Source organism: Accipiter gentilis, chromosome 10 (assembly GCF_929443795.1).
Source record: "Accipiter gentilis chromosome 10, bAccGen1.1, whole genome shotgun sequence".
Taxonomy (NCBI): domain Eukaryota; kingdom Metazoa; phylum Chordata; class Aves; order Accipitriformes; family Accipitridae; genus Astur; species Astur gentilis.
In genome coordinates, this window is record NC_064889.1 from 28057809 (window position 1) to 28069870 (window position 12062).

General features: G+C 40.6%; 1 protein-coding gene across 2 annotated transcripts in view; it reads left to right on the forward strand.

Moving 5' to 3' along the window:
• DNAH9 (dynein axonemal heavy chain 9) overlaps positions 1-12062 on the forward strand; it is a 209030-nt gene that overhangs the window by 149824 nt on the left and 47144 nt on the right. For both annotated transcript variants that reach the window (XM_049812524.1, XM_049812523.1), the window contains 2 exons: positions 7474-7667; positions 11862-12010. In XM_049812524.1, the coding sequence (XP_049668481.1) occupies positions 7474-7667; positions 11862-12010 (343 nt within the window). The remainder of the gene's footprint in view (positions 1-7473; positions 7668-11861; positions 12011-12062) is intronic.

The following is a 12062-nucleotide window of genomic DNA, read 5'->3' on the forward strand; positions in this document are numbered from 1 at the left end:
AGTGGGGGCTGGGGGATCACCGCTCGGGGACTAACTGGGCGTCAATCAGCAGGTCGTGGGCAATTGCACTGTGCATCATTTGTATATTCCAGTCCTTTTATTATTACTATTGTAATTTTATTAGTGTTATCATTATCATTATTAGTTTCTTCTGTTCTGTTCTATTAAACCATTCTTATCTCAGCCCACGAGTTTTACTTCTTTTCCCAATTTTCTCCCCCATCCCACTGGGTGGGGGGGAGTGAGTGAGTGGCTGCATGATGCTTAGTTGCTGGCTGGGGTTAAACCTCGACAGTAGAGAATAGTGAAGGACTGGCACAGATTGCTTGCAGTTCCCATTACTGTGGTTGTTCAAGCAGGTCAGGTGAGCATGTATGGGGAGTATGTCAGGGGCCTGAGAGCACCAGCTCTCAGAGAAGAAGCTCTGTAGCTTATTTCCTCTTCTAGTCTGGTTGCCTGTTCTCAAGGCCAGTTCTGCTATGGTGTCACCATGAAACCTTGGGTGAGATCATCGCTGTGAAAAGAGCTGTGAGAAACCTTATCAAAGGATGAGTCCATACGTATGTGTGTATATATATGTATATCAGGACACAGAACCACGGACTCTGAGAGCCTTCCAGCAGGTGACATGCTGGAACAGATGCTTCAGATGAGCTCTTCCAGTCCATGAGACTTATTTTCCCTTTCAGTTTTGCTGTGCATTGGCCCATGGTGCTGGCCCTTCTGTGATTTATAGCAGCCAAATCCAGGGAACTTTTCAGAAATACACAAGTACCACCTTTCAGCTGTCATCAGGGACCCAGGGCCAGCTTCTGGTCCTGGGTGCGTGTCCTTAATTTGCTGGAGAGCATCAAAGAGAGAAGAGGAAAGATGGAGAGTATGGCTTGGCAGAACAGCCTGACTTTGCAAGGCCCATTTTCAAAACCACTTAAACAACCTTTGCAGAAAATGCAAGTAAAATGTCAATATGAACCTAGCTGTGAAAAATCTCGGGCAAAATTATGAAAATTTGGTGGGTGGTTATAAGCAAGTAGAATACAAAGATTATGACTAAATCTCATTTCTGTTGCTGACCTATCCTATCCAGTAGAGCTCTCTGTAAGAACATACTAGTGGGAAGGACTTGAGTGCTGATGCCATTGCCTTCTGATTTATGATACAGGTTTCACTGGCAGTTTTCCAAGAAGAGGTAGCAATATCCAACCCTTCGCTCCTCAGACCATTTCTGTCATCCAACCGCAAGGTGTCTGCATTTTGTGATGCTCTAGGAAGGATGGTACAGATAAACAGAAGGATGTTTTTGTATAGTGTCATGTCATGGCACTACATACTTTTTATCCCCAGTATAATTTAGACATGTGGAAAAAGCAAGGAGGAGTTTGAATGAAGACAGGGGCATACAGTGCAGTGAGCTTGTCAGTAAGCTTTTATGAAAGAAATAAGAGGATTAAAAATAACATGTTTGTGTTGAAAGGTGATTGAAGTTTGGCAAACCCATCATATCTTTATTTTTACCGTTGGTAGAGATTTTTCTTATGAGTTGAATAATTTAATTAGTGCAGCTAAACAGAAAATAACACCTTCAGTGAATGAATAATACAAATCAAAACCTTGGGAAAAGGTTTATGGGAACGATGGCAAATAATCCATCATTTTCTACATTAATCCTTACAGTTAACAGTAGTATTCAAATGGAGTAATCATCTGCCTATACCTCTACTTCTTGAATGATCCAATATATCAATTCAAGCCAGATGCAGGTTTGACTTTACCATTCCTCCAGGAGCTGTCTTTCTCCAACTGTGGGGATGCTGGTTTTCCTAGTGACATTTAGGCCACCTGCAGAAAATGAATGAAAGAAATTATGAATATTTGCAGAAACCTATATAAGCAGAACTCGCAGTGCACATGGACAGTGCAAGACCTTTAGAAGGTACTTTGAAAATGCATGTTTGTTCCCAAGCATCAGGCATTCATACAGGTGCTCTGCTTTAATCCTGTTGCAAAAGTTCACACACAAGCTGCTTCAAACTCTACAAGCCCATGTACAGACAGACAACTGGGAAGCTGAGTTGCAGTGGGAGTTTCCCAGACCTCCCTGGGAACCTGTGTCCTTCAGGTTGGTGAATCACAGCTCCAAAATGCGCAGCCAAGCCACAGTGACAGCTGCACAGTTCAAATGCTTTGAATTACTGGAGTGTTTCTAGACTTTGAATCCAATCCTGGTGCTGGTATTGAAAAAACGCAGCTGAACCTGGAGAGCTTTGCCGCACGCCTCACCTGACGTCTAAAAATGGTTCCCCTTCAACTATCATTAGCTTACGAGCTTGGCTTGCTAAAAGCCAGTCTTTTGCACAGTATGTGCACATCACTGCTGGGGACCATCCCTGCCCACTGAAACTCTTGCAGCTTCTGCAAATGACATCGCCGTTCCAGAAGATAGTCTCAGGGTCAGTTGCACAACTGCTGAGCACTGTGAACTTTTTATTTGTGGAGCCTGCTCTGCGCCATTCCAGAAGATAGTCTCAGGGTCAGTTGCACAACTGCTGAGCACTGTGAACTTTTTATTTGTGGAGCCTGCTCTGCTTAAAAACTGTATAACGTAATCCATAAAAAGACATCTCCTTAATTTTGCAAATGACATCGTCACCAATTGTTAGGATTTAATAATCTCACATATTATTAAAACTGCAAGAATATTAAATATAATTTCTTTCCAGTGTTGTCAAGTTGTGTGATTTTTATAGAGAGACATTTGATCTTCAGTGTGTTCCTTATAGACCTCTTTTTTTTATGTAGAGGTGGGTTGTTTTTTTTAAAAGCAAGATATATAAAATGCTAAGACTGAAAGTGTGAATCAGGTATAACCTGAAGACTCAAAAAGTAAAGATAGCTTTTTAAAAAATAAACCTCACTTTTTAAATTATGATTTCATTATGTTTTTTTTAAAACCAGTCCCATGGCTGCTGGGGAACTTGGTAAATAGGTGTTAGAAGCTCACTCTGGCAGCACTGGTTTTACTTGCACTGTATCATTTTCCACACTATGTCAGCACAGAGCATGGTAATGAGATGCTGTTTTGACTTCCCTTGCCCCAGAGCCGTTCTTGAGTCAGATGACTCTGGGGCAGGGTCTTTTGAATTATGGAAATAGTTTAAAATACTAAACAATCTTTTTTTAAAGGAATAATTTCCTTTAGAGCTGAGGGGAAGAAAACATGGAGATAATCTCTTTTAGTTTTAGATTTTATAAAAACTTATGAAGCAATGGCCAAACTTGAGGCCAGTTTCGACCAGATGGTGTCCTTAGAATAACTGCCTTTAGTGATAAGAGCAAGTGTTTTCTCTAATAAATTTACAAAAGCTTGTTGTAGTGTTTCTGGCACTAGGAGATAAATTGCATGCAATAGCAATGACACCAGACCTTTGAAGTTGTTCTTTTCACTAAAGACTCAGCCCATCCTCTGGAGGCAGCAAGCAGTGAGGGGAAACTGAGTGTGTCATCTCCTTGTCATGCACATCAACCTGGGACTTGCAATGGCAACGAGGATTTCTTTCTCAAAGCCAATGGCTGATACATGTTGTATTTCCTACAGCTGTGGGGGAAAAGAGAGTACTTTGCATTTGTGAATGTGTGAAATTCACAGATCTGCTGACATATCAGCTCCAGTTTAAAGCTGGTTCTGACTTAGAAGAGAAACTGTCAAAGAAAACTAAAGTGATAAAGCAAGTTGTCTGTGATTCAGTGAATGAAAAATCATTTTCTCTGAGAAAACAATGATCCTTGCCTTGACATGGTGTGAAGAGACCTGTTTTGCTGGCAAAGTCTCATTTTGAGATATAAACTCAAGACCCTCCTGTCTGTTTCCAGCCATCAGAGATGATTATAGTGTGGGTTGCAAAGATAGGAACTGGAGTCTTCCAGCCCTTTTGATCATGTTTTATTTTGATCAATGTTTTTTGTCTCTCTCAATTTCCATGACAACTCTAATTGACAAATGCATTCTTTATTATGTTGACAAAAATAGCCATGCTGCACAGGTTGATGTGTAGTACCCATCTGCTGTCCCAATGTACCATTCCTGCTTTTACTCCTGCTGCTTGGAAACAGTGATGTATTACTGTTGGTGTAAGTTTCTTGGAAAAATTCACAGCAGAGTTATTGAAAAGCAATTAATATTCACAGAAAGATTACTGATTGAGATAGCTTTCACTGCACCAGCTTTTAAATAGCAGCATCTCTTATTAATACCATCACTCCTAATAAATGTAATTAAAATTGTTGACTAATGAAAATTTTAGAGTTAATTTATATAATACAGACTTTATACTTGCAATTAGAGCTTTCTTGATTCTGCAACATGTTGTTCAGGGAGAGACAGACTATCATCTCTGATTACATGTCTGTCATTTAGTAAGAAGAAAGAAATTTTTCAGAGTCTTCCTTGTTAACATCAACAAAGAGACTTCAGCCAAAGTTCTGAAGCGGTATTTTAAGTAAGTCACTTCAGAAGTCAACAGTGTTAAGATGTTTTGTATAAGCACTTGCACTGATGAATCCACTGGATTCAACATTTGCTGTTGTGTTGTGTTTAGCTATGAGAGGTGCATCAAATAAATTTATTGCTGCAAGGACAGGGTTTTGGCAGATAAGAATACATGGTATTGTTCCTGTCAATGTCAGTTTCTCATGTTCTGTGCTCTGGTTTCTAGTTTTCCACAGAAAGCAGGGTATGGCACTGAATTTGGAGAAAGTACTTCTGTCGCTGACATTTCTCCATGTTAGTGCTAATCCACACATGGAAACAACATCTGTTGAATCACTACTTTGCTCACACTCCTTTTCATGAAATTCTCAGGATCTCTGGGAGTTTGGCATGGAGATGGTCAGCGCCAAACTGAGTCAGTCCATGCTGTAGCTCTCAAGTGGTATTGCAAGCACTCTGCTCTTAGCTGTGCCTTTTGTGGAGGTATAGATGAAATTGTGACTTCAGGCAAGGCTTGATTTGTTGCAGAACATTTATAGTAACATCTACAAGCACTTCTCTGCCTATAGCTCTAATTTGGCCCTAGAGCACATGACCTATGAGGAAAGGTGGAGGGATTTGTCCAGCTACAAGATGACAGAGCCAAACTCTCCTTGTTATTGGCATGTGATGTAATAAGGATCAACTGTGACAAATTGCAGGTAGGGAGGTTCAGCTTGAACGTATTACAAAAAAATCTTCTTTACCAGAAGGATAGTGCAGCTCTACATCAGGGCACCCAGAGAGGCTGAGAGAGCTTCATTTTAGAGGTCAACATTTTGGCAGACAAAGACATGGCTGACCTGATCCAGTGCTGGCTGTAGTCCTAGCCCTGGCACAAGGTTGGACTAGACACCTCCAGAAGTTTCTTCCAACCATCGCTTCTGTGATGCTGTGAGTGTATATTCAACAAATGTCCTGGGTCAATGGCACCCACTGGGAACAGCTTTACAACCTCTTTCTCTCTGTCACCTATAGGCATTCCCACTGCTACAAATGTGAACTCATTTGTTATAAGAAGCCCCTTTTTCTGATGCCTGCCTTCCCTTTGTTAGCTCTCTGTGTTGAAATATGGCTTCTAACTAAACTCAATCTATTAGAAAGACCGAAGTTTTACTCTGCTCTTGTCTTCTCATTGGGAAGCCTTTCCGGAGTTTTTAGAGCAGAGTGACCTTTAGTGTCTTCTGCCTCATTTGCAACAGCATCATATCCAAGGCAATCTCCCAGCACTTCTGTCAGGGCACTTGCATGACTTACAAAGCCCCATGGCAAGTGCGTATTTTTTCAGTTGATCTGGACAAGGTGTGACATCAGCATTTTTCAAGGAGCTTTCTCAGTTGCTTTCCATAGTGGAGCTGTATGGGATGTGAGCTGGAGCATTAATGGTGCGGAACACCTCTGCACATCAAGAAGCTTCGGCTTCACTATGAGTGTGCCCTTCTGTTTCTATAGAAAATAGCTCATTCACTGTCTTTTATACTTTACTAGTCTTTCCCACTTCATGTTCAACTGCTTACAGCTTCAGATTATGCAAAATGCTCTGAAGATGTTTGTTTCAGCGAGAATTTTGCTTGAAATCCAGAAGAACCTTACAAGCTGCACAATACGTTTTGCCACCACTTGTATGAACGATAATTTTGATTCTTTACTTCTCTGCATAACATTTATAGTTGCCACTTTCTAGCTACAAAATCTAGCTACATTTTCATTGTAATTATCATTTAGTTACTGCCTTGCTCAGCTGCTCTTTGGGGTATTCTTCAGCTACCTGTTTCAGCTACAGACTTGTAGCACCAAGTTGTTAATCTTTGTGTGTATTTGACAAGTATAAATCTAAGTGATTTGGTTTTTTTCCAATGGCACAGTATGGTATGCATTCTTCTACAAAGAAAGCATCCACCCATTTACAGTTTGCATTATGTTTATTGAGATTTGTGGCTCCGTGGTCACTACAATTGCATGATTGAGTCCCAGTGTTGTGGTTTTCACGGAGCGTGTGCATCAGACTATGCAGATAAAGAGGTATATGCCTGGGGGAACAGGGAGAGAAAAATAACTGCTTGTGTATAAAGATGAAGATAATTAATATTGCAACTGTGAAACCCCTTAAAAAACAGTTTTGGTGAGCGTGGCATGCCTGAGTCTCTGTTTAGCTTTGGATACTGAGCACCCTGGATGCAAAAGCACATTTTTCCATCAGTTGCTGTGATTTTTTTGCTGCACAATTGTCTTTGTCTCTGTTGAAGCAGTAAGGAGACTGTTTGCAGACTTGCAGCTCACGGGAATGCCAGCTATGTGCTCTCCTGTCAGACATGGGCTCAAAATTTCCAGCTGCTATCCAAAACACATTTCTGGGATAACTGACAGTAGCAAGTGCTTGTCACCTGAGATTTTTCAGTTCTGGTCTCAAAACAGGAGAGCAGATTTCTTCTCACTTTGGGTTATAGAGACCTGCATTGTGAATGATGCCAAAGTCTTTCATCCTTTCCTGTATTGTCTCTTCCAAACTCCCATGTGTCTGCAACTGTGCTGCAGGGGAGAAGGCCTGGATGCCGTGTGCAGCTTCACTGGCTGGCAAAGGGCGTTGCAGTGATGTGGGTGAGAGCATCAGGGAAGGCTGTGTTAGGTGCAGCATGATTTTAGGACTGACATTCTGTGGGCAGAAGTTCAGAAGACCTTCCACACGTATAAAACTGTCCTCAGTCATACTTTCCTGTGGCCTCGCGAATGGGCCGTGTTGATTCCTGTTCCTGTGACAATTTGCTGACAACAGAGTTGGGAAAAGGAGAATGGACAGAGTCTGATCTGGGTGGGTTTCTGGCTGTGGCTCCCAGGTTCCAGCTATGACCTGTCTGGTGGAGCGAAACATGAGCAGTCAGTGATGTTAGAAAAATGGTTCAGAGCCATGTAGGATTGTTCTTCTGAAGACCTTCCTTGAATTTTTCCAGGCTCTCTCATCCATGGAGGAATTCAGGAACCTAGATCGGGATATTGAGGGGTCTGCAAAACGGTGGAAGAAATTTGTTGAATCTGAGTGTCCTGAAAAGGAGAAGTTCCCTCAGGAATGGAAGAACAAGTCAGCTCTGCAGCGCCTGTGCATAATGAGAGCCATCCGACCCGATCGCATGACCTACGCTGTCAGGTGGGGACACTTCTTTACTATCTCTGTAACTCTCTTGCTTAACAGGCAACTTTGGGTCTGTGTTTTCTAGGGAATAGGAGTAATTCAGAAATATGTTTAGATTTATTTATTATAGAATGTGAGATCTGCAAAATGGATTCCTATAAAGGACTCTGCTGAATGAGTCATCTCTGAACTCTGTAAGACAGAGTAACACATTTCATTTAACCGGAATTTCTTGCTTAGGGAGATCTAACCCCATTGTCACCAGTAGTGATGGAGAAGTATAACTAGCACTGGGTGAGGAGCAGACATGCCAAGTCAGAAATGAGCATGATCATACAGGTGTTACACATCTGCTAGAGTCTTTTAATGATCAGTAGAACTTCTAGAGTTCATTAAGGTTGATTTTAGTTACTAGATCATTTATGGCTGTTACTTAGGCACAAGAATAAAGTGTAGAAGTAAAGGAAAGTCTTATAGAAGTTTTCTCTTTTTTTTTTTTTTCCTTGTAAAATGAAAAATTTATGTGATGCTAGTTCTGAAAGTTGTAGTTGTAAATTATGTAGTGAAGGTAACTAGGCAAGTCTAAACTTTATGGAAGTATGCAAAAGCAATATGCTTGTTCCAGGAGAAACTAAAGGTCTTTCACTCCATTAGGACTTGTTTTTACCTTCTCTGTCCTAGTAGTCTATGATTTGACATTTCTGCAATGTCTCTCATGCTACTGCCTCTCAAATAGTTTATATTGCTCCACCATCTGGCATGTGCGTGTATATGGGTGCATGTAGCAGATCGTATTACTCAGTGTATGAACTAGATTTCTGTTTGTGCTTTAAAAGTCACAGAAGAATGCAGATAAGACTGAGTAAAGTCTCCCTATGGTCAATGTTATTATCTTTTATTAAATTAAACACTATAATTTATCATAATCATACTATTCTAAACCATCTTCTTTTTAATTTCTGACTCTTTTAGGGCTGGATTCTCCATGTGTTCTCTCAGCTGAAAAGATTGTTTTTCCTGTTGTTTTTTAGTTTGAGTAAAATAAACTCTTGTCTTTCTAAATTTTTAAGTGCATAATTAATTTAAGCAAGTTTAATTAATTTCCTTCAGTCAAAATGGTGGTACTCACATAGCTTAAAAATAACTGGAACATAAAGTTTCAACACCTTTCATATTCCTCTTTTATGAAAAGGTAAGGGAATCCAAGTTCAAAAGCTTGGCTGGATATTTTTAGGGTCTGGGCATGTCAAGCTTTTCTATTTGCACAGCAGTATTTAAATTTTTGTTTTGTTTTTCTTCTTATCTAGAAGTAGGTTAGAACATAAACATGTGCAAACAGTAACAGTTCACAGTGCCTTCCCCAATACTTTGTTTGTACATGTTTGTGACTAAAATTCTTCTTGAAATACAGGATAGTTAGACACTAGGCCCAAAAGGCTTAAGAAGAGCTTATGTTTAGGGAAATCTCATACCCCAAAAGCAAATCTGAAATTATTAGTGATAACAATGACAGTCAAAATGTTTGACTACCTGGTTCGTCCTTGATAGCATCATACTCTTCAGACCTTTCTTCAGCAAGCAGTCTGGCTAAGACAGATACTGTTCCCTTAGTGAAGAAATTTGTTGTTCCTAAGACATCCATCTCTATGGAAAAAGTCTCTTCATCTGTCCTTCTCATGTCAGTTAGTGAAGAAGGAAGGAAAGGTGGTCTTTGGATTGAGCTTAATGCAGTCAGCATTCCTGATAGCCACCACACAGAAGGCTAATGGTCATCTGGTGTCTCGTTTTCCTAAGCACGGTCAAAACTGTATTGTGTCTGTGACCCTTCAAAAAGTGGGGGATCTTGTAGAGCACTGGTGAGCTGCATACTCCAGCCATGAGGACTTCAGCTTCAACATCCCTACTTTAGCCAGTAGTGTTTCAAGATCATGTGTGTGTTAACAAATTCATCGAATTTTAGATACCTGCAATGTCATTGGATCCCTCAAGTTATTTTGCAGTTCTCAACGTGCAGATCTCTTCCTTCTGTATATCAGTTAAATATGCTAACATTGAATACCTTACTGATGGTCAATGGACATCACTACTAGTCCTAATCTTTCTGTCTCTCTGAGAGTCTTGACAAGCACTCAAGTGCATTTTGGGAGTCAAGGAGTAAGTTGGTAGCCTAAACACAGGTGTCTAGGGGTATTTTAGATGCCCTAGAATATCCCTACCTCATTTCCAGCTACTGTTCAGAAAGGGGCAGGACCCTTTATGTCCCATGTCATTATGTGCCAGCTCCAAAAGATCGTCAAGGAAGCTCCTCGGTATCTAAAATGATCCACTCCTGTACAGGCTTCTTGCATTTCCCTGTCTTGGAAGTTAGGTTTTTCAGACACTCTTCATAGCAGATCCCTGGGGATATTTGCACAGGCTGTTTTATTCCGTAGGCCTAAGAGGCCATCAGAAGAAACCACTCTTATCCTGACTCATTTCTTAGAGCTTAGATGGGGGTGGTGCTCTATTGTCCATCACCAAGAACCATAATTTCCTCAAGAGGTATTTTCAGGTGTAAATACCTATTTCATCCTTCAGTCTTATTGAAGAACATCACCAAGGAGCTTCTTGCAACACCTTGTGCTTCCATGCTTCCTCATCCATGATGAGGTCAGATCAGTCCAGCAGCTACTAGCAAGGTATAACTTGGTCATGGTGAAGTCCTTCCAAAAGCAATGGTACTACTGCCTTGAGGGATAGGCCTTTGAAACAAGACAGAATGACTAAGGACTCTGATAGCTGGCACCTCCAGCCATGGTTATGAAACTTATATGGACTCTTCAGATAAAGGATCTTAAGCAGCTGTGGCTTTATATAACCTAGATAAGCTGTAAACCAGTCATTTGTCTTGCAGGGTATTTTTGCTTTTTGTTCTGGCACCATTTCTCAAATCCTACTGCTTATACTGTGAACCACCCCTATGAATACCTTGTTTGAAAGACACCAAGTGTAGGTACTCTTCCAGTCCTGTCTCTGAAGGCAGGCCTTCCTTTCCTGCATGTGTGGTCCATTTCAAAGTCTCCAAGTCACATTAGTTGTGTTTCTGAATCTCCAAGGCATCATTTCATAGAGCTGAGACTTGATGTAAACCAAGAATGTTGTGACCTCATATCTGATGGACTTCTTTAAACTTTGTGGACTGAAGCTTTCCAGCAACTCTTTACCAAATCTTGACCCAGAACAGAAAAATCTACTTGAAATAGGCACCAAAGTGGAAGCTTTGTCTTTTGCAATCCTTTAGGCATTTCTATTCCAACTGCCTTTCACTAGTCCTTGAAGGAGATTCTCAGCTGTCTCAGAAAGAATCTGGCTGCCTTATTCTGGTAGTACGTACTGGGTGAAAACTGGCTGATGTTTTTCTTACCTGTGTTACTGAGGTTTTCAAAAGGCCTGAGTCATGCCTCTATGCTAGAAGAGTAACTGCTTATTCCTGAGGTTTGAATATAACATTCCTACCTTTGAATCAATATCCACTGTATCCTCTTTTTCTAAATTAGTGATTTTGGAAGCTCATGCTGGGGAAATTCAGCCTGGACATTCTTCATGCCCTGTATTCTGTTCAGGCAGCAGCTGTGGAGCTGAATTTTTTCCTGTTCTCTCAGTTGTATTTTCCTTGTGACTCTCATGCAAAGGCTAAGCTACATGTACTAGATATTCTTAGAGCTCTTCCCTTTTATCTTTCCAGAACAAAGCAATTTTGTAAATCATTTGGACCTTTTGTGACTTTTGGTGATAAATCTAGAGGAATGCTGTTTCCTCTCAAAGGCTGTATGGATTACAAAGTACACGGCAGTTTTCTGTACATTAACTTATTTCTTCTCTTCTGAGAAACCTTTGTTAGAATCAAGCCAGTACTTGTATTGAAATTCTGAATACAGCATTGGGCTGGTAGGTCCCACTGTTTTCCCTTCTTATTTCCTTTTGTTTGTCAGATATTGGTGTGCCATGTGTCCTTTTACTCCTGTAAAAAGTGCTAAACATTGTTATTGAGTGATAACTCTAGAAGCCTAGCCTGCAGATCCTGTCTAAAATTATTTCATGCCCATTTTTTTCATTTAGTTTCTAATTTGTTTGAATCAGCAGAATCAAAACTAATTAAGTGATTATTTGCAGGGGAATCTGTCTTTTCTGAACAATAGTAGACAGGCAAAACTTTTTTCTTTCTGGCAGAGATTTTGTAGAAGAAAAGCTTGGCAGTAAATATGTGGTAGGGAGATCCCTGGATTTCGCAACAACCTTTGAGGAATCAGGACCTGCAACCCCAGTGTTTTTTATCCTGTCCCCAGGAGTCGACCCACTGAAGGATGTGGAGAAACAAGGTAAATAAATTATGTCTCTAGGCTTACCACAGCATTACTTTTTATCTTCTGC